At 44.3% G+C, this 26506-nt stretch overlaps 1 protein-coding gene across 1 annotated transcript in view; it reads left to right on the top strand.

Moving 5' to 3' along the window:
- Window positions 1-1083: 1083 nt before the first annotated feature.
- The window catches only part of TMPRSS13 (transmembrane serine protease 13), a 53174-nt gene continuing 27751 nt past the window's right edge, over window positions 1084-26506 (top strand). Inside the window, exons 1-2 of the mRNA XM_083161548.1 lie at window positions 1084-1213; window positions 26143-26269. Of these exons, the coding sequence (XP_083017674.1) occupies window positions 1199-1213; window positions 26143-26269 (142 nt within the window). The 5' untranslated portion in view covers window positions 1084-1198. The remainder of the gene's footprint in view (window positions 1214-26142; window positions 26270-26506) is intronic.

Below are 26506 nucleotides of genomic sequence, written 5' to 3' on the forward strand. Positions count from 1 at the left end.
CAGCTCATCATACATCATATTCAGCTCTTCTATGAATGGCCATTCAAGTCAAAATTATGGCTCCCTGAATGTGACGTATGACGAGCTGGATATGACATATGACAAGCTGGATATGACGTATGACTTGCAGAAAAAGACGTATGGCGAGCTGGATACCATATATCATATCCAGCTCATCATACAACATATTCAGCCCCTCATATACAGCTCGTCATAGGTCATATCCAGCTTGTCATACGTCATATTCAGGGAGCTGTAATTCTAACTTGACCTCATACCCTTCTGCTTAGGCAGTGACATGCCTCTTACCTTTTTCATCCCTTCTAAAACTACCGTGATCATTTGTACAGCATATGAGTGGTGTTCTCTTTAATAATAAAAAAAAAAAGAAAGAAACAAGGTCAGCATCACTCATTTGTACTTTGGCACTAGGAATTCTGTATTCTAAATTAATCCTGAGAAGGTGTTCCTCCAAGAATCCGCTGCCTGATACAGCTGCCTCATTATAGGCCCATCACTGGCTACACTCCCTGGTATTATCAAGAGGTGTTGGAAAAAGACATAGGTATTACACAATCTCCCTGTGTTCTGCCACTGCAGAGATGCCACACACAGCCAAACGTAAGGACATAAGAGCAGTGGAGCGGTTACAGGCGTTGGATAATAGCAGAGGCAGGTATGACAGGTTTAGTGAGTTTGGGAGGGGGTGAGGACAGGAACGCAATTACCTGAGAGGGAGGAGAACAGGGATGCTGTTTGGGACAGACAAGGAGATAGGCAGTACCTGAGAAACAGAAGAGAACAATTTGTGTCCAGGACAGAGGACGGGGTTACAGACAAGAGGTCTGGTTTTAGCCGAGCGCAAAATAGAACATATACTTTACTTTTAAGTAGAGTATATAAGCTTGAGCGGTACCTGGGAAGAATAGTTCTGTTACCTGATACACACTGTAGCTGAGGTATTACTTTCATTAGAGGTATCAACCTAGATCGAAGGGTCAAAACGGCAAAGAGGAACTATCATTAACTCGTGTGATATAATAAGGTGCATTACACGGGACAATAAGAAGAGATACACTGAAAACGGGATATCTGAGTGGAGATACAGTTCCCAGGGAATCAGACAAGTATTGTCTGGAAAACAGCTGCTAACTGGACTGAAATGATCCACACACTGCTCTTCTGATCCAACACATCAATGGCGAATCCCCCGGTAAGTGTCTTACCTTACAAAATTGGGCAGTATTTCAACATGGCAACATTGGGCAGTATTTCAATGCTCTTGATTCACTGCTTTTTTCGGTGAACTTGGCTGTTTTTCAGCGAAACTGTGAATTTTTTCTCCGAAAATGATATTCGCCATATTCAATGATCACTGTTTGCCGAAAGCGACCAGTGAATGCCGGCCAGTTCTCCGTTTCATAGTCGCGGCTATTCGCTCTTGGTTTTCAATGGGAAAATCAGCACAGTTCTCCGAAAGTGTATTCAATGCCAAACTGGAGAACTATGTTCACTGTATTTTTTGGTGAAGTTCTTATTCTGCTTTCGACATCTTTTTTAGTTAACTGTAATTTCTTATTCTGCTTTCGACATCTTTTTTAGTTAACTGTAATGTGTACTTTTAAAATAAATGTTTTCTATTCATTTTTTTGTTGTTTAAAAATCAGTTTATTTATTGTTTGAAGGATCTTGCTATTTTTATTACTTGACATAAATATATTTAGATTTTTAGTTTTTTTTTTTTTTCATTAAATATGCGGGGGGGGCGGGGACCCGCTCATTAAATAATCACTGCGCTGGGTCCCGCTCATTACATATGCACAGAGCGGGACCAGCTCAGTGCACACTACACGCAGGGTCACCTGGCCTTCACTGCAGTTGCTACATGTGTGCAGCAGCCCTCCGTCCCTCCACAGCGGCCGCCCTGTCCCCCTTCTGCCTGTCTTCCACCTGCCTGCCTTCCGACGCTGTGTCGCCGTATTGGTATTTTTGCCATCATGGGCAGGGAGCCCATGAGGCATTGAATACACTGACCGGCGGGGCAGGCAGCGAATCTAAAGGACTGGAGAAGCGCGGCGAGCGCAGGCGAAAACGTTACAGCATACGCTGCCCCTACGCTCGCCGGAGCATTGAATACTGGCCATTGTATAAAGTAAATCATCCATCTGTCGGGTTTATTTACTAAGATAGGAGTTCTGTTGCAAATAGGATGTTGCTATGGGCAACCAATTAGATTCTATCTATTATTCTAGAAGGTGCTAAATTAATAAGAAGTAGATTCTGATTGGTTGCAAATCCCATCGTTAATAGAACTCACATCTTAGTAAAGTTACCCCTATGAGGGCAGCGAAGAGAAGAATGGGAGCAGTCTACAGCTAGCTGCAGTATATGTCCTTCCAGAAAGTGTCCAATGGGACAGAAGGATGATTAATAGAACTATTTATTTATATAACGCTAGCATGTTCCATATTGCTGCTGGATCATTTATTAAATTGCAAAGAGCAATGGAATATGCTGGCTCTGTGTCATAAAATCATTGGGGTACACAGAAAGAGAGACAGGGCCCAAACGAGATCTTACAATGTACAGGATGGGAGATGTGACCGGTTCAGGTGTCCCTATGCTAGTGATGCGAGGAGACAGGAGGGTGGGTGTCTGCTCCGAGAGGCGCTCCTAAGGGGAAACGATCCCTTTGTCAGTAGCGTGTGGGGCAGACCTGAGAGCAGGTAGTGTAAGGGATACCCAGCAAACAGGTAAAACCAGGTGAAGAGATGCTGAGACACAGCACTGACACATTCAGCCATGGAAGATTTGTACATACCACTGAGAACTGTGGCCTGAAGTTCAATTTCTCGCATATATTGGGGTAGGTCTGTTTGAGGCCACATGGGCACCCAGAAGCACAGATTGATAAGTAATAGATGTTTAAATGTTTTGATTTCTATACATTAATACTTAAATAGTCCTTACTTATATACTCTGTACTTGTTAGATTTTGCTACATATGTGTGAGTTGTTTAAAAACTTAAGGCCCCAATTCACTACTGCGACTTCTGCAAGGTCAAGGCCACCCCCTTAGGCTGCTCGGGAAGGTCCCAGGTGGCAGGATTGCATGCGATACATTGCATACAAAAGGAATATATATTGCATGCGATCCCATTCCCCGCTGCAGGATCTGACGGATTCTTGGTACAGCACTGACAATCTCTTGGCCCGATGCCTCGGAATCAGACGAGTGGGTCTCACATCGCACAAGTGGATGGGGCCTTTACACTCACTCATCTGTGTGGTTTCTTGCACTTCTGTAAATAAGACAATAAGCTATATAACTCTTCTGTTTGTATATACAGATGGGTCTGAGGTTTTGTTTTTGCCGTTATGTAATTAAATAAAATCAGAAAATCTTACTTTTCAACCACAGCATCATATTTCCCAACTGTACCGATTACAGCGAGATAGTCCCCCGAATATTATTTATCACCAGTTATTTATAAAGCGCACACATATTCCGCAGCGCTTTACAGAGTATACTGTAGTTGAACATTCACATTAGTCCCTGCCCCAGTGGAGCTTATAATCTATATTCCCTACCACATGTACACGCACACACAGACATTCTAGGGTTAATTTGTTGGGAGCCAATTGGCCTACCAGTATATTTTTTTATTGTGGGAGGAAACCGGAGTACCCGGAGGAAACCCACACAAGTACGGGGAGAATATACAAACTCCGCACAGTTAGGGCCATGGTGGGAATTGAACCCATGACCTCAGCGCTGTGAGGCAGTAATGCTAACCACTACACCGTCCGTATACGGTGCTTCTAGATGCCACGTTCACAATCTCTTTTTACAATCTCTCCATATATGGACCTAGACACACCCTTTGGATGGAGCATGACACGCCTCAAGGGGGCGCTGTGCAAAATTCTACTACCAACTGTAATCTCCCTGAAACTAGTTTTCAAAAGTAGGCAAGTATGGTGTACACTACAATACAGGGGACTAAAGATCTAATCCCAAAACTGAAGAAATTATGTTGCTTTATTTAATCAGAGAGATAGCTTTACCCAGTTGCAAACTTGTGGCTATTGAGCCCAGGTGCCAGGTGGGCCCCCTCCTCCACACCAACCCAAGTTCACCATATAGAACACAACAGTGGGTGACAGGGAAAACCGTGGGTGACAGAAGTGGGTGACAGGGGCAGCAATGGACACCTTAATCGTCAGGGGCCCCGGTGCACTGTAACTGCTGCACCAATGGTAATTTGGCCTCTGGATTCACACGTTATTAAACCTACATACTGTATACAGAGGCATCTGCAGGGCCGGCGCCACCACTAGGCAAATCTAGGCATTTGCCTAGGGCGCCGGCCACTGGAGGGCGGCATTTTGCCCCCCCCGTGCCGCAGGGGTACCTGTCCTGCGGCGCTGTGTATTTAAAGCTGGCGGTGGAGGCAGCGGGGGGTCCCTGCAGTCAATAAGAAATAACGAGCACTATCCACCGGGCTATGCGGAAGCGCTTCTGTTGTGAAAACACTGTCCGCACGCTGATTGGCTGAGATTCAGCTAATCAGCGTGCGCCGTGCGGCCAGTGTTTTCACAACAGAAGCGCTTCCGCATAGCCCGGCGGATAGCGCTCGTTGACTGCAGGGACCCCTCTCTGCCACCGCCGCCAGCTTTAAATACACAGCGCCACAGGACAGGTACCCCCCCCCCTCCCCCGGCACCGGGGCGCCCCCACCCCGACTCGCCTGGGCATCTGTCCAGCAGACAGCTACACCTGGGTGGTGGGAAGATGACATAGATCACCTACACCACTGCAGAGATGGACTGAGGTCCACAGATACATACATTTAATTTTCTGTAATCATTACAAATCTACTGACATTTATTTGTCTTTGTTTAGCATAGGCGGTGCTGTATGTTGCTTAGATTGCTGTCTCTTTTGTTTTGGCTGTTATTTGTTGATATAATATCTTTGGAATTTGGAAATTTTCCAGTATGCCAGTAGAGCAATAATTTGCCTATCCAAAGAATCCTCCAAATGTTTCTTGATGGGATCTCTTCCAATTTGTAGGTCACCGTGGTAACGTAACTTGCTGCAGATTTACACTTTTACTTGAACAGAACAGTTGAAATTTGTGTTACCAAATTAAAGTCATCGTTTGGGCAGAGTTTTTAGATCATTTAAATAATCATCATGCTATTCTGTTACAGTGAGAAAACCCTGTTATGTAATGGAAGATTTGTGGGTACTCTTTACCTAGAACGGCGCCCATCGCGGTGATCGCGACATCGCGGGCAGTACATAAACGGCCGCGACGCGATGCCCGCGATCACCGCGATTTTCCCATAGGGAACAATGTTAAAAAGCCTGATTGACCGCGATTTTGCATTCAATGCCTCAATGCCCGCGATTTTCACATAGGAATCAATGTTAAATGGGCTACAGAGCCCAAATAGGCAGAATTAACCCTTAAATGTCCCCCCAATTTTTGTACGCCACTCCACGATCCACGCCAACCCGAAGCGTGGCGAGCGCAGCGAGCCCGCGAGGGGCGGCGGTACGCGTCCTCCGACCTTTTCATGCCCTACTATCCACGTCGGCGTGGAGTTGAGAATAGAATAGTGTGGCGAGCGTAGCGAGCCACCGAGCCCGAAGCGTGGCGAGCGCAGCGAGCCCCGCGAGGGGACGCGGATACCTTCACAGGTAAACGCGTCCCCTCGCGGGCTTCACAGGTGTCCGCTTTTCGCCACGGATACCTGTGAAGCCCGCGAGGGGACGCGTATAACTGTGAAGGTATCCGCGTCCCCTCGCGGGGCTCGCTGCGCTCGCCACGCTTCGGGCTCGGTGGCTCGCTGCGCTCGCCACACTATTCTATTCTCAACTCCACGCCGACGTGGATAGTAGGGCATGAAAAGGTCGGAGGACGCGTACCGCCGCCCCTCGCGGGCTCGCTGCGCTCGCCACGCTTCGGGTTGGCGTGGATCGTGGGGTGGCGTACAAAAATTGGGGTGACATTTAAGGGTTAATTGTGCCTATTTGGGCTCTGTAGCCCATTTAACATTGATTCCTATGTGAAAATCGCGGGCATTGAGGCATTTTAAAGTAAAATCGCGGTCAATCAGGCTTTTTAACATTGTTCCCTATGGGAAAATCGCGGTGATCGCGGGTACACGATTTTTATGTACCCGCGATTTACCCGCGATGCCCGCGATTTTTTACCCCCGACGCCCGCGATTCTAATCGCGGGCGCCGTTCTAGGTAAAGAGTACCGATTTGTGATTTTGAGGTGCATTTATTAACATTATTTTTACAAAAATAATGAGAAAAATTGGGTTTTCACACACTTTTCGCATTGTTTTATAATCAATGGATTATATTAAAGGACTTTTGGAGCAGTTTCCATAAACACCTGCTCCAAACCCTTTAATTTGCACCTGTTTAGTAACCAGACCGCATTTCCTATACTTATAAGGGGAAATGTTATCTGGCCATATTTACTAAAAAAAACTTGGAAAATAGTAAAACTGCAGTGAGACCTGTTATAATAACGGCAGCTTCAGCTGGCGAATCACAGAGCTCATATGGGGTTCTGCACAGTTTTCTCATCTCTGCCACTGGGCACACAAAGAAGTGCATTGTCAGGGGTAGTATAATCATCTCAGCTGGTCACTGTGAAAAACAAAATCATACTACCTCCTAGGGATGGCCATCGTTGCCATTGCCATCGATGGTTGCCATCGATGGCAATTCTGCAACTGGCCATCGATAGTGCTAAACTATGCAATGGATGACCATCGATATTTTTACATATCGATGGTCATCCATTGTGTTTGATTGATCGGCATGTGGGCCAATCAAAACACGGGGGCGGGGCTTCATGGGTGTTGGGGGCGGAGCTATGTTCCGTGTCCTGGCACTTTGAAAAAAAATAAGCAAAACATCGTTTTGCTGTTCCGTCAATGGACGGAAACCATCTGGTTCTCCCCCATCAATGGCAAAAGTATTCGACATCGGCCATGAACCATCGATGATTTCCAATCATCGATGGTCGATGGCCATCCCCACTACCTCCCCAGAGCGGTAGATCACTTTTAAGTATCGGGAGTTACAGAAAACCGACAGCGCTACAGGAGCCGATCGCCAGGTGCTAAGTATAAATCAGCTGTGGTGGTTCAGGTCATGGTACGCAGGGGGAAGGTTATTGCAACTGGGAGGTGCCGGCAGTGGCCATGTCAACAGAAGTAGCATATGCGCAGTACAGGTTCTGTTTTTTTCTGAACAATACGCTGATAGTGCTGCGGCGTCCCATTGCAGGGACTTTATCGCTTTATACAACCATGTGACATAGTCAATTATCGCATTGATCGTTGGGCTGACATTATAACAGAACATCCTCAGATGGGTATGTGGTCACTGTGTAGACAATGTCTGGGTCGACAGTCACCGCGCCGTGAGTATAGGCCATACCCCCTTCCCGCTAGGAATCCCCCCCCCCCCCCCCCCAAATTTTTGACCGCGCCTGTGACTCGCTTGAGCGTCCCTCTTCCTCCCTCCTGAAAGTTGGGAGGTATGACACTGGTATGACACTGTCTGCCATCTATACTGCAACCCCTCAGATGCAGATGGTGATAACTCGGCCCCTCTGTCACCTGCATGTGTGGAGATGTTCTGAAAGCGCTGTGGGTAAGATCATAGATCTCTACACCTGTTTCCTCTGTGAGATGATGCTCCACCGCTTCATTAGATAAGAGCAGATGTTTTTCATTTCACTATGGGAAAAGATTCCTGTACTGAGAAAAAAGGTCCCAGTACTCAGCTAAAGTTACAGATTAATACAAGAGCTACAGTATGTAGCTTCCCTCCAGATAAGTGTTAAGAATCCTTATTCATTTCTAAAATGCAATATTCCTGCTTCTAGAATAGTTATAATAACAATTAAATATAATGCTATCAAAAAGTGGCGATTGCTGGACCTGCCGCTCCAGCAAGTGCGCACACCCCACCTACCAAATCCCCTCGCTACACTGTGAGCAGATGTGTATGCTTAAACATTCGCTCACAAGGTGTACAGCGTGTAGGGGTCACTGGTGTGAACATATCAGAGTGGCCACACCCCCTCCTATACATCAGCCACCAGCACCGCCCACTTTTCTGAGGAAGTAGCCTGACAGACACAGTACAGAAGCGGGAGACTTGTGCTCTTCAAGGCGGCTGGGCAGTTCGGCTGTGTGGTAAAAGATGTGCATGGCATGTAGCCCAGCCCCAGAGGCGTAGGGAGGGCGGAGCCACCGGAGCTCATGCTCCGGGCGGCGATTGGTCGAATGGCGCCGCCGGCCCGCCCCCCCTCCGCAAATGATTCCACTGCAGTCAACGGGCAGCAGCATGTGCTGTGCAGCGCCGGCGGCTGTCATGCCCGGCGCCTGCCTCCTGCCCTGCGCGCCCGGTCCCTGCCGTCAAGCGTCACAGACAGTGGGGCCGTGCGGCGGCCTGACATATTAGTTATGACCGCGGCCGCGGGTTACATACCCAGGACCCGGGAGCCCCCCCCTCCCCCCCAGCACCAACAGCCCGGCACCGCGACCCTCAGCAGCAGCGGCGTGCGCATTTCCTGCCACAGCCAGCAGCGCCCGACAGTGGGAATGACGGGGGACCGGGATATGGAGCAGCTCATCCCTCTGGTGAACCGGCTGCAGTGCAGGACGCTTGGAGCTGCCGCAGATAGCCGTGGTGGGCGGGCAGAGTGCGGGGAAGAGCTTCGTGGGCAGGTAACAGGCGGGAACCATGGTTGCTACATCTCCATGATATGGCACTGGTCAGGGGCCATGCCCACAATGGCTTTTTTTTTAAAAGTGTGTGCACAGTAGGTAAATTCGCGGCCTGTGACTCTAGCCTGCATACCCTTTTCACTGATATATAATGGGCATCATGTGTGTGGGGCATATGTATAATGGGCATCATGTGTGGGGCATATGTATAATGGAGCTTCGCGTTGTGGGGCTTATGTATAATGGGCATCATGTATGTGGCATATGTTTAATGAGCATCAAGGTGTGGGGCATATGTATAATGGAGCTTCACGTTGTGGGTCATAGGTATAATGGGCATCACGGTGTGTGGCATATGATTAATGGAGCATCATTCTAAGGGGCATTTGTATAATGGAGCTTCATGTTATGGGGCATATGTATAATGGGCATCATGTGTGTGGCATATGTATAATAGAGCATCACGGTATAGGGCATATGTGTAATGGAGCAACACGGTGTGGGGCATATGTATAATGGAGCATCACGGTGTGTGGCATATGTATAATGGAGCATTACGGTGTGTGGCATATGTATAATGGAGCATTACGGTGTGTGGCATATGTATAATGGAGCATCACGGTGTGTGGCATATGTATAATGGAGCATCACGGTGTGTGGCATATGTATAATGGGCATCACGGTGTGTGGCATATGTGTAATGGAGCATCACGGTGTGGGACATGTATAATGGGCATCGTGTGTGACATATGTATAATGGAGCATCACGGTGTGGGACATGTATAATGGGCATCGTGTGTGACATATGTATAATGGAGCATAACGGTGTGGGACATATGTATAATGGAGCATCACGGTGTGCGGCATATGTATAATAGACATCACGGAGTGCGGCATATGTATAATGGAGCATCACGTTGTGGGACATACAGTATGTATAATGGGCATCATGTGTGGGGCATATGTATAGAGGGAGAGTGAATCTCTCTGGCTTCTGCTGCTGCCCTGCTGTGCTGTATATATCTTTATATGTATATATATTTATTTATTTACAGCTGTCAGCATGTTATATAGCGCAGCAGATTCCATTACAGGTTGTTATATGCGCGGCAGATTCCATTACAGGTTGTTATATAGCGCCAGCAGATTCCGTCACAGTGTCTTATATAGCGCAGCAGATTCCGTTAGTGTCTTATATAGCGCAGCAGATTCCGTTACAGCGTCTTATATAGCGCAGCAGATTCCGTTACAGCGTCTTATATAGCGCAGCAGATTCCGTTACAGCGCCTTGTATAGCGCAGCAGATTCCGTTACACGGTCTTATATAGCACAGCAGATTCCGTCAGTGTCTTATATATTGCAGCAGATTCCGTTACAGGTCCTTATATAGCGCAGCAGATTCTGTTACAGTATCGATTCCGTTACAGTGTCTTATATAGCGCAGCAGATTCCGTTACAGTGTCTTATATAGCGCAGCAGATTCCGTTACAGGTTCTTGTATAAAGCAGAAGATTCCGTTAGCCACGCCCCCAGTTCATCACCGGGTTGGGGGGTGGGCGCGAAATATGCCCTTCCTCCGGGCACCATGGCACCTAGCTACACCGCTGCCCAGCCCATTACATATTACATAGAACTGAGTTGTATGTGGTGAATGTGCTGCCAGCTGTTATTCTTTGTAGGCTCTTGACCGTCTCTCAGTATTACTGCTGCTGAATTATAGATATGTTATTGTCACAGGACCTCCAGCACAAGGATCATATCACCACATCCACAGCTGAAAACTCCACATTATCTAAAACATGTGTCAGACTCTCAGCAGGGAAGTTTACTAAGATGGGAGTTATATTTCAGACGGGATGTGAATATGGGCAACCAATCAGACACTATCTATTATCTTCTAGAAGGTGCTAAATAAATGAATAGTAGATTCTGATTGGTTGTCCATAGGTGAAAGAGAACTCCAATCTTAGTAAATTTTCCCCTCAGTGTTAAACGGGTGTTTGGCAGCTTGCACAAAGGTCATCTCTTTAAGATACGCTTAATAGGAAAAACTATTTATAGCTGAATGTTGTAGTTTTACTTATGGTCACACTCATGTGTAACTTTATTCCCATTATTACAGCCTGCAAGTACTGTTATATTAATGATTATAACACTGTATCCTCTAAGAGGGGGAACTACCACTGGTGCAGCGCCCCAGGTGCTCACTGCTGCCAATGTCAGCCTCTTCCTGTCCTGTATTTCCCTGTCACACTCTGCCTCCCCCTGCCTCTACCTGTCACCCTCTGCCTCTCCCTATCACCCACTGCTCTGTTGCATATTGTAAAATTGGGTTGGGGTAGAGGAGGGTGCCATATACTATATTTGTACCTACAAGTTCCGCCATTGTATCCTCTATTAATATATTTATCACAATCTGCAGATAAATATATTTTTATTAAATCTGCAGTAGAAAAATCATTATTTTCAAACAAATCTGCTATATTTCTCTTGTCAGGAGACAGGCTCCGATTAGAACCTGTCCTGGTCAAGAGCTGAAGCAGTGTGATAGCATAAGGTTCTAGTCCTTGGCACACACTGCATATGCAAGGCTATATGGGTTGACTGAGAGGGATTGAAAGGGTCCCTCTCTCAGTAAAGAATTATGAAGCAGTAAAACATTGGTCCACCCGCCAAGCCATGATATATCAGCTGTTGATTAACCAGTTTATGTCCCTCTCACAATACACTTGTGAAATGCCACCGACACCAGTGCCAGCTGCCCACACAGCACCATGGCGATCTCCCCGCTCACCACAGTCAAGAGAGATGTATCAAGCAGAAGCAGTATAGAGAGTGGAGTCATGGACCTACCTCAGAGCTGATTGGTTTCTATTGGCAAATACTCTAGTGGTCCATAATATCAGTACTCTCCCAGTCCCACCTGCAATAAGACAGATCGGTTAGGATAGTATAGTATAGCATAGTAGAAGAAATCTTCATATATATATATATTTATTATCAGTTAATTTAGTGTGTGCAGAGCCCATCCTATGTCTGTTTAAACAATGTGGTCACAAGCCATAGGGCACCCCAAAACTAGGAAAGGTGAGTGCCGATGTTAAGTGTATATATCTACATATATATATATATATTGTCCATGTGTAACAAAACACTGCCATCTGCTGGCAGCGAGTGAAACTACACCTCTTTCACACATACAGAAACACAGGCAATCGCACATACAGAAACACAGAGGCAATCACAAGGTAGCAGACTAGCTTTCAAAGCTTTTGCTTTGAGTGGGCTTAGCTAGTCTTCAATGTTACAATCAAACAATCCATTGAGACCCTAACCCCAGTTGCATACAGTAGCTATGGGGTCCTCAAACTATTTCGCTCTGGGACCCCATCAGGCAGTATAAATAATGACAGGACCCCAGCAAGTTACTGCAGAAGGTCATCACATCACATGTGTAGTCGGCAGACATCACATACATGGCAGCATTGTGGAGGCACAAATTAATGTGAGGAGTCTAACATAACAGACAATTTTCAGACTCCTTGAATCACTGACAGATTAGAAAAGTCATCAGCCTGATGGTTGCGACTCCATGCTGAGTCGGGACCCACTTTGGGGTCAGGACCCACAGTTTGAGAACCGCTGGCATAGCTTAACCATGAAATCTCTTCTATTAATTCCTATCAATTCCACAATTATTCTAAAAACGTTATTAAGTCCTATGTATAAATTATATTTCCAAACTTTGCCCAGAATTTTGGTAACCACTACTGCAACACGCGACAGTGACGTATCTGTAATTTGCTCAGTTCCCTGTATCAGCACAATCAGTTTCGACCCAGTCTTCTCCCTGCATTACGTATAATAATAATTCTATATAAACAGTATTTATACTTATATACATAGACAGGATGCAGCTGTCTGGGCTTGATCGGTTGAAGTTCCTGTTTTGCAATTTCCTCTAACTGATTCCTGAGCTCATACAGAACCAGGTGTATTAAGCCTTAACAAGTGATGAATTGGAGAGTGGTAAAGGACCAGCCAATCAGCTCCTAACAGTCATTTTCAAACTCAGTCTGTAACCACACCCACATTGCCACATACAGGCCCATAGCAGGTCCTCAGAACACTTATAGGATACCGTCGTACATGGATTGATACAGTCCATGTACGACGGTACACAGTGTCGATTGTTTGGCTACTGTGCATGTGCCTACAAGAAGTCGCACTGCGCATACGCTGCGATGGTCTTGGTATCATTTATTCACACAGCCAAAAACAGTCAGGGAGTGTTTGTGCGTGGTAAACAGGGAGTTGCAACTTAAACACGGGTGTGTTGCGACCATTTTAGTTGCGTGTCACAGCTTTCTACTGCGATCCCCATTGCAGTATAACATCCGATGGTTGCGTCTTCATGAACAACCTGCAGAAGTCAAAATTCTATAATGGGCGACTGCGACATTACAAAGTCACCGTGTGCAGAATTGCAGCTGTGAGGGCATTGTGTACTCTGAGTCACGCCCACAGATACACTCACTCCGCCCCCAGGTAAGGAGCGGCTGAGATTTAAAAGCCTATAGTGGCTCAAAGCTGCAGGTGCTCAGCTACAGAGCATGCGCAATGCTAAAGACCGCAACATTGGCTCTTGTTCTACTTTTAAATCAACTTTTATATGTTTGTTTTTAGGTCACCCTACTATGGGCAGTATTCAATGTCAATTATTCTCCGTGCATGGCGAGAGATTTTTTCTCTCGCCATGCACTCTCCGTGTTCCGGAGCCTCCTGCTCCCCCTATTCAACGTGTTAAAGACTCGCCGCCACTCGCGGCGAGTCTTAACCCCTGCAGCGGACGAGCGTCCGCGGCAGGGAGCTGTCAGGGAGCCGGGGGACGTAGCAGCCAAGAGAGATTAAAGTCTCTCTTGGCTGCTGCAGGGGATATGGGGTGGGGAGCAGGGCTCCCCTGGACCCAGGCAGCACAGGCTGCCCCCCCTATAGCCAGCGGGGGACCCAGTATTCACTGTACCCGAACGTGCATCGGGTGCAGTGAATATATGAATATCTAATGAGCGGCTCGAGCGCTCCGGCCCCCTGCTGGCTGCACTGTGTAAAAAAAAAAAAAATATGTAAAAAAATATTTTTTTTTTTATTAAATATATATTCATGTGCTATAGGCACATGAATAAAAATAACATGGCCCTTCACAGAAAAAATGATCCCCATGGCTACATGCATTTAAGGTTTCTTGTGGCCACTTATACGGAACCACTTGTAAAACACAGTACATGAACAAGCCCTGACACGTAGCACTGTCTTTTTTTCAACAAGTATGATAGATCTTACAAATGCTTCAGGTTCAGTTACATTTGGATGTGTCATTTTATGACGCACCTCTCCGATGTAGCAGTGCACATCCGCACTTAGAATATACAGGTAGGTGTCACCTTTATAGTATCCCTGACATGCTTTTTCAATATTAGGTGAGTATGGCCCTTAACTCCATAACCATGGCCCAGAGGTGTGGGAGATAGTCCTGGGCTTCAGCCCAGACCTGGGTAAACTGGAGAGACAGCCAGGGCCCCTTATGTGGGATGGTCTCCTCTTCCCCAGGAATCCTCAACCTGGGCTGACTCGTTGTGAGGTTATTACTTTGGCCATGGTGATCCTGTGAGGTGTGCCCCCCTGGCTGTGGCATTGCCACCCCTGCAAACATGATGCACAAAGGGAAATCTATTGTAAGTGTATTTTGTCCCTTGTTTGCTCCATGTTTATAACCACAATTCTTATTGACATTCCAGTTTATTTTATTATTATTTTTTTTTGGGGGGGGGGGGGGTTGGCTTAATGGCTCATTGACTTCTTTTTGTGATTTCATCTATGTTTTGCGGTTCAGATCATGATTTTTAAAAAATATTCTAAACGCCCCCAAGAATGCAATCTCAGACAAACATGATTTTTAGTAACTATACACCATAAAGGTCCTGTGTAACAAACTGGTTTGGGCTCCTTAGCTCTTTACATTTGTTGAAACATAAAAAGATGTTATGGTAATCCGAGCCATTGAGTATTAACTTGGACCCAGGGAAGAGCCTAGGAAGGTTGTCTAATGCAGTATTCGGCTATAAGTGGGTTACTGTATCTCATTTGGCACAAAAGCAAGAAGAACAGGTAGATTTTATCGGCTGAGATCTACGTCACCATGTGTTCTAGATATTTCTTTATGATCATCGGTGCCCTGGTTAATCTGAGGTGAAAGAACTGGACCAGTCTGTCCTCCTTCGTGTATTTATGGAATGTTCCCATCATCAAATCACATTTCAGGATCTAAAACAAAGATACAGCATGTCACTGCCTACAGTCGTCATTAGCAACTGCATAGCTGACATCATGACATAGGTGAATACTCACCTTATGTCTATAAACTTTCCTCTCTGCTGCAATAAAAGTTTCTGGGGTAAATCCAAAATGACTACTCAGTGTGTAAGTGTGCAGCTGTTGGAATGTGGACGGAGTATGTCAAATAAACAGGTTTTAATTTATATTTTGAAAGCTTACTATGGCACAGTGTCCTGTAATGCATAAAAAATGCTTGTTATGCTAATTTGGTAATTCTAATAAGACTGCACAATGTAATTAAATGACACATTCTACAGCTGGGTTTGCCAATGTTACTGACACAAAAAAAGGAAACTGGAGCTGCATTAATTTCCACACTTGTAGAAACTGGAACAGAACTGATTTAGGCTAATATTAATTAAATAATAATGTCCTATACTGATATACACCTAATGGTATAAATCCTCTCAATTACAATAATAAACAAAGATACATGTATTAAAATTAATTAAAAGGTAAATGAAAGAAAATCAGCTGAACAGCAGATGATCATTAGGTGTGGTGTAGCTCACAGACCATGTTTAGGTTGACAGCAGATGGCCAACATGCATCTCTATGCTGATGAGATTCATCCCTTGACCTTTTTCCTGTTCTCCTCACTCGTGTCTCCAACTGTCTCACTGCTATCCCTTTTTGGATGTCCCAGTGCTTTTCTTTACTTGTCTAAGACTGAGCTGGTCATCTTCCATCCTCCCGCACATTCTCTCCTCCCACAATCACATCTATTGATGGCACTACTATTTCCTCTAGCCCCCAAGTGCCCTGTCTTGTTGGAGTGATCCTTGACTCTGCCCTGTCTTTAAAAGCACACATTCAGCAACTCTCACAGACATTTTTATCTCAAAAATATTGCCAGGGTCAGACCCTTTCTCACCAGGATTTTACTAAGACCCACATCCACTCTCTGGTCATCTCCACACTGGACTACTGTAATATCCTCCTATGTGGCCTCCCTAACAAATGTCTCTCTCCCCACTCCAATCTATCCTCAATGCTGCAACCTGGCTCATCTTCCTCATCAAACGCACTACGTCCACCTCCCCTCTTCTACAAGCTCTTCACTGGCTTCCCTTCCGTTTCAGAAACCAATTCAAGCTTCTCACTGTTATGAGTCCCCTCTGGTGGGTCTGTGTTACTATAGTAGGGAGGATAGACAAGAGTATGTATAGACGTGGTGCACCAAGAGAGAGAAAAACTTTTTTTTAAATAATAATAAATAATAAAATAAATTTTATTAGATTTTATTTAAAAATCAGCGAAATCTTACAAGAAAAACAAGGATTAGACAAACAAAGTGAGTAGTTGTGTGTGTTAAACTAGCACCTGCGGGTTTGCCGTGTGTTTGGATACCCTCTTAATTATTTTTTAGTTTTTGTAGTTTTTGTAGTTTCAGAACATGCACTGTAGTTGCCATGGTCCCGTGTGTGATGTTAGATAGGTGTTTCTGAATGTGAGGAGAGTTATAGGTTCCCCTGTTAATATGTACTTTAGTATGGCTTCTCCTCAGTTCAATACAGTATATTCTTCAACACACTTATATGTGACACTTCTATGTAACAATAATATCTTATGTTGCAAGATATGAGTAGCAATTTTATTTATATACGTATTCTCATTTGTGCACAAGTATTGCTATTCATAAATTATATTGTTACATTCTAGGTTTACATATGGAGTTAATAGTGCATTATGTATAGGACCGGTAAGTTAACCCTTCATGTGCACTCCCTGTCATAGGGGGGGGTTTGCACACGTCTCCTTATGGTAAATAGATTGATATTCACAAATAATTAGGGCTGCAGAGTTGGTTTCCTGTTATAATCCTGAAAATGTAATAAACAGGGGGCCATATATTCAAATTACTGATCTTTAAGATACAAATCCTGTGCGACTGGCTCCTACACAAACTGGGTCTGTGTTCAGGGCCGGCGCCACCACTAGGCAAATCTAGGCATTTGCCTAGGGCGCCGGCCACTGGAGGGCGGTATTTCGCCCCCCCCTTGCCGCCCGGGTACCTGTCCTGCGGCGTATATGTGCGTAAAAGCTGGCGGCAGCGGGGGGTCCCTGCAGTCAATAAGAAATAACGAGCGCTATCCGCCGGGCTATGCGGAAGCGCTTCTGTTTTGGAAACACTGACCGCACGCTGATTAGCTGAGATTCAGCCAATCAGCGTGCGCCATGCGGCCAGTGTTTGCAAAACAGAAGCGCTTCTGCATAGCCCGGCGGATAGCGCTCATTATTTCTCATTGAATGCAGGGACCCCCCGCTGCCGCCGCCAGCTTTACAGCGCCGCAGGACAGGTACCCGGGCGGCACACACCGGGGCGCCCCCACCCCGACTTGCCTGGGGCGCTCTGGTGCCTTGCACCGGCCATGTCTGTGTTACTGCAGCCTGACATCTGTATGTTCAGTCTCACCTGTCATAATCAGGCCATAAGCACTCTGCATGTGTGTCTGGCTGTCCAGCTGCAGTGATTAGGAGGCTTGTCCTTTCTTGTTGTTTTCATTGTGAGTTGCTCCCTATATTACCCAGCCTGCCCTAAGCTCTGTGTTGGTTATACTGCAAATTTAAGCACTGTAATTAACACACATAGTTATTTTCTACATAAACAATTAAGTGTTAGTAAAGTATTTGGAAATTAAAGTCATTCCTTTACTAACATCAAGTCTGTAGGAGATAGATCCCAAACAAAACGTTTGTAATCCAATTGCTAAAAACACCTTTTAATCCAAACACCTACTCCACTCCCTTAGGGAACAGCCACAAGCAACAATATCCTCTGTGTCTCCTACAGTTTGTTGCTTAATGGAGAATTATGTAGAGTTAGTATTATAAATTGGGTTTTGTGTGTTGATAATGATTAACGGATGGCAACTGTTAAGGTGCGTACCCACGGTAAGATATAGTGCAAAATCTAGCACACTATCTAGCTAGTTTTGAATAGCATGCTAGATAGTGCACTATATCTTACCGTGTGTACGCACTATCCGACGTACGATGTGCGCTCCCGCCGGTCGTCTAGGAGGGAGCTGCTCGTGTGAGCATGCAACTCAATCTGGCTAGAAAGCATAAGATAGTATAGTGTAGTACAGCTGTGACGTCATATCGTATATGATATCTTATGCACATTGTACGTTATTTTAAGCACAAATCTTATGCTTTTGACCACTGGGACTTTCCTGGGAAATCGTATACAATATCATACGGAACATAAATCGTACCGTGGGTACGCACCTTTACACCATACCTCCCAACACGACCTTCTCCAGGAGGGACACAATGCTCTGCTTCTGGACTTCCCTCTTAATGTATGATTACCATAACCTGTGATAAACAGGTAATTGAAAAGGGCTTTAACACAGGTGATGGCAATCATACATTAAGAGGGAAGTCCAGGGACAGAGCATTGTGTCCCTCCTGGAGAGGGTCATGCTGGGAGGTATTGTTACATTCACTCACATTCTTCATAGATGAAGGATATATGTTCTTGGAACTCTGGTTTCTGCTTTCAGCATGCAATAGACTCTGCAATAGACTCACGGACTGGTTTAGTGGACTCCGCTGTCCAGGTTGCATGGTAAAGACTCCCATCAGGCTGGATTGTAGGAGAATTCCTATCATGCAATACCTACTGCTGGTAGCTCCTGATGCGTTTCATTTACTGAGAATAATCACATTGTGCCTTAAAACTAATTGTCTCTGTAAATAAAGCAGCTATATTGCCAAAATCACACCGGTGCCTGCAAATTGTATGCTAATATATTTATGCCCATGTTTGTTTGTGAATCATGAGTGAGGTGACCTGAGTACTGTCCTTATTATAACGGACAATTTTCTGTTGTTTGAATCTCATTTAAATATTTTATTTTGCAAATTAAAATTAATATTCTCATTTGTGTGCAATAATTTATATTTAGCTAGGAGAACATTCGGCCTGATTCAGTCCTGTTCCCTAGGTTACATATAATTGCAGCCTAGAAAACAGGTCAGCGCTGCCCACTGCCCTGTACTCGCTTCGTGTCTCTCTGTCTGTATCTTTCTTCTCATGTATTTCTCACTTGCTCTCTCTCAATGACAACATTTGCAATGCGATCTGGGCACTATTTTGTATCCCTGTGTATGTGTTCAGGACTTCTGTGCATGTGTGGTTGGCCTGACCATCATGCACAGGGGTCGTGTCTGGCATAGCATTTCTAGGAAACCCTGCCAGAAATGTATCCCGTGAAGTGTGGTCCATAGGCTACAACAGGCTACAGCAATCAGAAGAATGCAGTAGTTGCGGTGGCCGATATTGGGAATGAATCGCATTCTGGATATTGGTAAATATTGGTAAACATTTTTTGCCCTATAGAAACCAATTGTGAATGCGGCTGTGGGCAGCAATACTAAATATTAGCTAGCCCCTGCAAATGGGGTTTTCGGGGACATAGACAAAAATATTGTTTGATAAATAGGCCCTTTAACCCTTTAAGTGCCAACATCTCTGTGAGAGATGTGCAAAATAGCCTCTAAAAATGCTCACAATTGTTATATAAATTCAAATAAAAAATGTTATGTTAAAAAAAAAGATAATATTCCCTATATAAGGTAACATTACAGGTCATTATGAGGAACACAAATGTTTCCTTGGTAATTTCACACCTATTTTCACAAATTCACTTGGCACTCAAAGGGTAAAGCTCTCCCTCTAAAGGAAAACCTTCAGTACTTATGTAATATCTGGGCTCCCGTTTTTCTTATGAGACCGCGTCCCCTCGCGGGGCTCGCTGCGCTCGCCACGCTTCGGGCACGGTGGCTCACTGCGCTCGCCACACTATATAAAATCAACTCCATGCGTAGTTGGATAGTAGGGGTATGAAAAAATGGGGTGCATTTAACATGGGAGCCCAGATAATACATAAGTACCAAACCTTCTAAAAAGGAGGGTGTAAATGTACTAAAATGGGAGTTCTCTTTTTTTTTTTTATAAATTGTTTATTAAAAAATGTTTGGTACTTATGTATTATCTGGGCTGCCGATTTTTTGATTGTATGCCTTAACTTAAGGCATACATTCAGATGCGATGCGATGCGATATCGCATCGCATCGCATCGCATCCGACCATATCGCATGCGATGCGATGACCCGATTTTTCCATAGGAATCAATGTTAAAATGAACTGAGTCCATTTTAACATGGAATTCAATGGGAAAAAGGGGTCCTTTTCATACCCCTACTATCCAAGTGGGCATGGAGTTGGATATAAACCTGTGGCAAACGTAGCGAGCCACCGAGCCCGAAGCGCGGCGAGCGAAGCGAGCCCCGCGAGGGGACGGTATTCTGTGTCCCCTCGCGGGGCTCGCTACGCTCGCCACGCTTCGCGCTCGCCACAGGTTTATATCCAACTCCATGCCCACTTGGATAGTAGGGGTATGAAAAGGACCCCTTTTCCCATTGAATTCCATGTTAAAATGGACTCAGTCCATTTTAACATTGAATCCTATGGAAAAATCGGGTCCATCGCATCGCATCGCATGCGATATGGTCGGATGCGATGGACCCGATTTCAAAATCGGCAGCCCAGTTAGTACATAAATACCAAATTTTTCAAGTAATACAACCAAAGACATATACATTAAAGGGGGGGGGGGAAGCAAAACAGAACAGTAAAAAAAGGGTAGAAGCGAGGGCATAGGGATGCAACTGTTGTTTCTTAAGCTACCACACTCTAATTAGATAAACACAACCTACCTAAATGTTACAAATGACACAAAAACCATGTAGTCGAGGACTGTATGAACCATACTCCTACAGTATAGTACTTAACTACTGTACTTAATCTTTACCTTTCCTGTCCCCCTAATACTGAGACTTAAAGCCTGAGTGTAAACGGAGGTGGTAATTGTGGTATGTTAACCATGGGGCCCAAATCTCTTTGAAAGGAGATGGTTTGTCCTCAACTATGCTGGAAATGTACTGCATATGGTACACATCCCAGATGGTTGAAAGTATTGCATTCCTAGATGGAATGGTTTGTGGCTTCCAATGGAGGGCGATCTTAAACTTTACTGCACTGGTCAAAAACCATATAAGTTTCTGGTTCTCTCTGAATAAATACGAGCTAGCCTCAAGGGAGTCATATACCATCACCTAAATATCTTAAAAGTATTTTTTCTGTATCAGATAGACGTCGATATTGAGATTAAGTTCTGTTTAATTTGCACCCATATTTCTGATTCTAATTGGAAACCAAAATCTGTTTCTCAGGCCAATTCATGTGCAGTACGCGTCGGACACCCGTATTTAAGAAGAAGTTGATATATGCTCGATATTAAGCCTTTAGAATTTGAACGTTTTTGACACAGAGATTCTAGTTTGGTTTTACTCCCTTCTTTATGTAATTGATATATTGAAAGCTGCGAAGCTGCAAGAATTGATAAAAACATTGAGTTGGTATATCATATTTTACTTGCAGCTCCGCAAATGTTGGGAAATGATGTGAATGTGTAATATAATCGTTAATTAATAAAAAATCCGTTTTAGTCCACTATTTAAGAAAATGTCTATCTTTTCCTACTGGGAACCTCGGATTATCCCTAAGTATTTCCATATCAACCAATCAGATTCTGCTGTAACTACTGCTATTCCATAAAATGATACCCAGTGGGGGGGGGGGGGGGGGGGGGATAATGGCTTCTGATTTTCCAGAGATTTTGCGCCATGTTTCAAGTCTCCGTATATAACAGAATGATGCAGTCAACAGAAATCCATCACAATCACTCTCCAATGGATACTAGTCGCCATAGCGATCATTTGTATTATCAAGCATAGAAATCGTCAGATGTAATAGGCCAGACAGGGGACCTCTGGCTCTTGGGATTGCATGCATTCTATGCTGTGTGTCCAGGCAGAACATAGTGAAAGCTACGTCAAAAATATTTTTTACTTTGCCACCACTTATTATTTATTTTCGGTGAACCTTAATTATTGACAGGCCATAATTCATCAATTCATTTATTGTTGGAGAAACAATTTTAACGTTTTCAATTCTGATGCTAATTATATTTCTAGAGGCCATATTAATGAAGGAAGTACATCCATGCTGGCACTTGTAGTGTCACATGTTTGTAAAAAAATTGGTTCTTCTACAATGAATTCATTGATTTGGCCCCAATTAACACAAAAATATTGCTTTCTTTTTATTATTTCTAAACATTATCGCCCCAATAATGTAAATGTATTCTCTGTGTGGGCTCTTAATTAAGTATTCATTAGTGACAAAGGAGATCTATGTACTAAGCTGGTTCGCTGGTTGGCTACAAATCGCTTAAACTCTATGGTGATTTTCATACTTATCCGTATCGCGGTACATATGGTGTCTTTTAATGGAAAGTAGACTGAATCTCATTGCCAAATCCAGCAAATTTAAACTCGCTAAAAATGTACAGCCAACTGCATTTCTCCCTAGAGTCCTATTGGTTGCTACAGGCAACATCTCCACTTTTAATTTTTAGAATGTTTGTGAAATCTTTCCCTTAATTTGAAAATCTGGTGAGAATCAACTTGTTAATGAATCATACCACAACTAATTCCCCAAATCATCACATAGGTTTCATCAGTATCGGCTGATCATCAGCAATTAGATGACTACGTCATTTGCATGCAGATTGTTTTCTGCAAGTATAAAATGTACATATGTTACGTAACTAGTATATTATATTGTACACACTATTGTAAAGACACACGTATGATAATTATCCCCATTAAAGTACTGCCAGACCAATCATCATATCATACTTGGAATATTTTAATAGATAATAGCAATTAAATAGTGTGAAAGTTAAATTAGAACCTTTACTGTCTATGCTATAAATAAATGTACCATTTTGGAAGTACACATTGTTATTTGGCTAGGTACATTGACATTCAACGATCCTGGTTTTAACTCAACTGCTTGTGCCACTATTTGGCTTGTTATAGCTTCCTAATAGCTGGGTTGTGTCAAGATACAACAGTAGACAAGGCAGCCCATTGTAATATGGCGTAATGCTGACCCCCTGTGTCCACAAGATATATTGCAGCCAATGGAAATTCAACCTCAGTTGGAATTACTCTATTCCAGTTTTTCCCAAACTGGCTGTGGTCAGGGGCTCCAACAGGGTGGTTGGGCCATGGTAAAATAAAGGGGACATGGCCACTGGATGGGTCATTGCCTCCGGGAGGGGGAGGGGCTACAATCCAGTGGGGAGACCTGTAATTTGTGTGGGGTGGTGGATGGGTACAGGGCCATCTTACAATACGATACACTTTATTGTTATTACCATGCATAACATGGTACTTGTGTAGTTTCAAGGTGCCACTTCCCTGCAGATCGAATGTAAATCGTATGCAAATCACATAAAACGAGGCTGAAGCGTGGCGAGCACAGCGAGCCCCGCGAGGGGACACGGAATACACATCAAGTAATCCATGTCCCCTCGCTGCGCTCGCCACTCTTCAGGCTCGTTTTCTGCGGCCGCTCGCCACGCTTCGGTGACACTCGCCACACTTTATAAAATCAACTCAGCGCCAAGGTGTATAGTGGGGGTATGAACAGCTTCGGGCTGACGTGGATAGTGGGGATGTGCTAAATAGCATCACGGATCGCATCTTATGCAAATCGCATGCGATATTTTAATACGATTTGCATGCGATTTGCATGCAATTTGCATATGATGCGATTTGCATGCGATTTGCATATGATGCGATCTGCAGGAAAGTGGCGCCGTGAAACTACACAAGTACCAACATGGGGTAGGAGGACACCACTGCCGCCAAGAAACACAGCACACTCACAGGCACTGCCAGGTCAGCAACCCCACCGCGATCATACAAGGATATCAATTCCCGCCTCCTGCAGGCTGCTGCACAACCAGGTTAGCACAGCGGAAATGCACTGCGGCGGCGGCGCCGGACCCTTGACGGCTATCAGTGGAGGCTTAGCGCATTGTCTGTGCACTGTGCTGTGGATCGGAAATAGATATCTGTGGTGGGTGGGGTGGAATGGGCCTGGGCCCCTTGGGCAACTGAAAGATGACCCTGGGTGAGTACCTCCTCGCGCACAAAGAGGGAGAGAGATGGCAGGCTGCAGCTTTCTCTCTCCCAGCTTAGCACATGGCACTAAGTCTAAGCAGCGTGTTCTGAGCTGGGGACAGAGGCTATCATCTCTCTCCCTACTGCCCGGCTCCCTGCAACAGGGGAGGGGGGAGTGGGACCATTTATTAGACAAGATCATTATTTGTGGCTTCCATAAGGATGACATAAATACACAATGTACTTTATTATTTTTTCTGAATTTGTCAATAAGAAACTTTTGGGCTTGGGGTGCCAGAAAAGAATACTGATACTCTAGGCCAAACTTGTCCTCAAGATCTACCAACAGTTGATGTATATCAGGCAACCTGTGGCTCTATAGTAGGAATGAATGCAGCATGTTTGAAATGTGACAGTTAGTAATGACTACAGTTGTGCACCAGCTAGGTGATTTAGAAAACGTGGACCGTTGTAGATCTCGAGGACCGGTTAGGAGGACACCCCGTTCTAGGGCGTTGTGATTTGAAAAAGTTTGGGAACTGGTGCTCTATTCAGTACCCACATAAACAATGAGATTTGCAACTTCCAAATATTTCCTATGTAACAGTTGTCGTTTACATTTTCCACTCTATTTGTATCCTGTTTTGTAGTTCTGTTGTTATTTTTTCATTTTTTTATTGTAATTCATTAATTTGTGGTTCAGCATTTTTGAACCACAATGCAGGAAAATGATTGCTGTTCTGATCATTATTTCTGCTGGGTTAATTACAAAAATATTCTAGTAAAACAGGTTCTATATAAATGTGATGTCACAGACCCCTATATGGTTACTAGTTTTGTAATACCTGTCATAATAACTCATCCATCGATGTTATTCATCATACAGCCCCTGTGTGTAGGGACATCGCTTATTATAGCCCCTTATCAATTTAATAAAACATAACACATACAGTATATCTCTTAAGGTACACACGGGGGCGATTTTGTGTAATATCGCAGGAAATATGGTCGCATATTGCCCGCGATGGGAGTGTGCACCGGCGATATATTGCCGGGTGCTCGCTCCCGTTTTTACCCTGTAGTGATCGCTGGTCGCAGGAACATGCTCCTGCGACCAGCTGATTACCACTGCCGGGCTTCACCAATATATGGCTGATATATATGGCTGAGCAATATATCTCCGCCGTGTGTACGGGGCTTTAGACATGTATAATATATTTGAGCATAGTCCTCCTATACCAATCTTTGTTAAAATGTCCAGATAATACAAGCGGCGTGTTCTCTAGTAAGTTGAAACAATTGTGTCCATTTGATTTTTAATTTGTATCCAAATAGAGTAAATTATATACAGTACTTGTAATGATAACCTCAGTCCAGTAAGTACTAAATTGAATTGTGCAATCCAATGCATTTATACACAATTGGTTGTGTCAGGCATTATTGTACCAGTAGATCCACAATCCTTACAGCAACAGTCTCCCTCTGCTCGGGCCCCGGATGCATACAGCAATCAATGGCAGTTAGTATGGGGGCTCACCGGATTCGACCACACATGTGAAAGGGGTTGATTACCTGAAGAATTGCCATCTGCTGTTGATCTACCTCCGTTAGCCACCTGCTAACGGTATTAGAATTCAATCGTTGTATCCGTGTTTTACTTGGAGTGCCGCCCACACACTGGATATATATATATATATATATATATATATATATATATATATATATATATATATATATATATATATATATATACAGCATATAGCATCCATTCAAATTCTACTTCCTATTCTATGGAACATATTAGGTGATTGATAGCTAGAATTTGATTGGTTGCAAAACTTCTTTTTTTAAGCTTTTGATACTGTAAATCTCCTTATTGGTCTTGGAAAAATATTGTTCTCATTAATTTCTTTCTGTTTTCAACAGCCCTACTCCAATGCTCCATATCCAGCATATGCGTCTTACCCTCCACCAGGAAGCCATGGCGTATCTTACCAGCCATATACTATTCAGCCGGGTCCGCCACCCCCACCCTATGTTATTGAAAGGCTACGTGAGTATTAGTCCACAAATGCGCAAATTATGAATCTAGGTCCATGTTGGGTTTGAAGAACATGGGCATATTATACTTATGGGTACAGAGTTGAAAACATAAGTGGTGGCAAAAACAAAAAAAGTGGTAATGAAGGTGTCTGAGAGACAATGTAACCTGGAGCAGAGGTTTCCAAACTCAGCATTTACAGTCCAGGTTAAGGATATCCATGCTTGAGCATAGGAGATTTAATGAATA

Source organism: Crinia signifera, chromosome 19, assembly GCF_055691185.1.
Source record: "Crinia signifera chromosome 19, ASM5569118v1, whole genome shotgun sequence".
Lineage (NCBI taxonomy): Eukaryota > Metazoa > Chordata > Amphibia > Anura > Myobatrachidae > Crinia > Crinia signifera.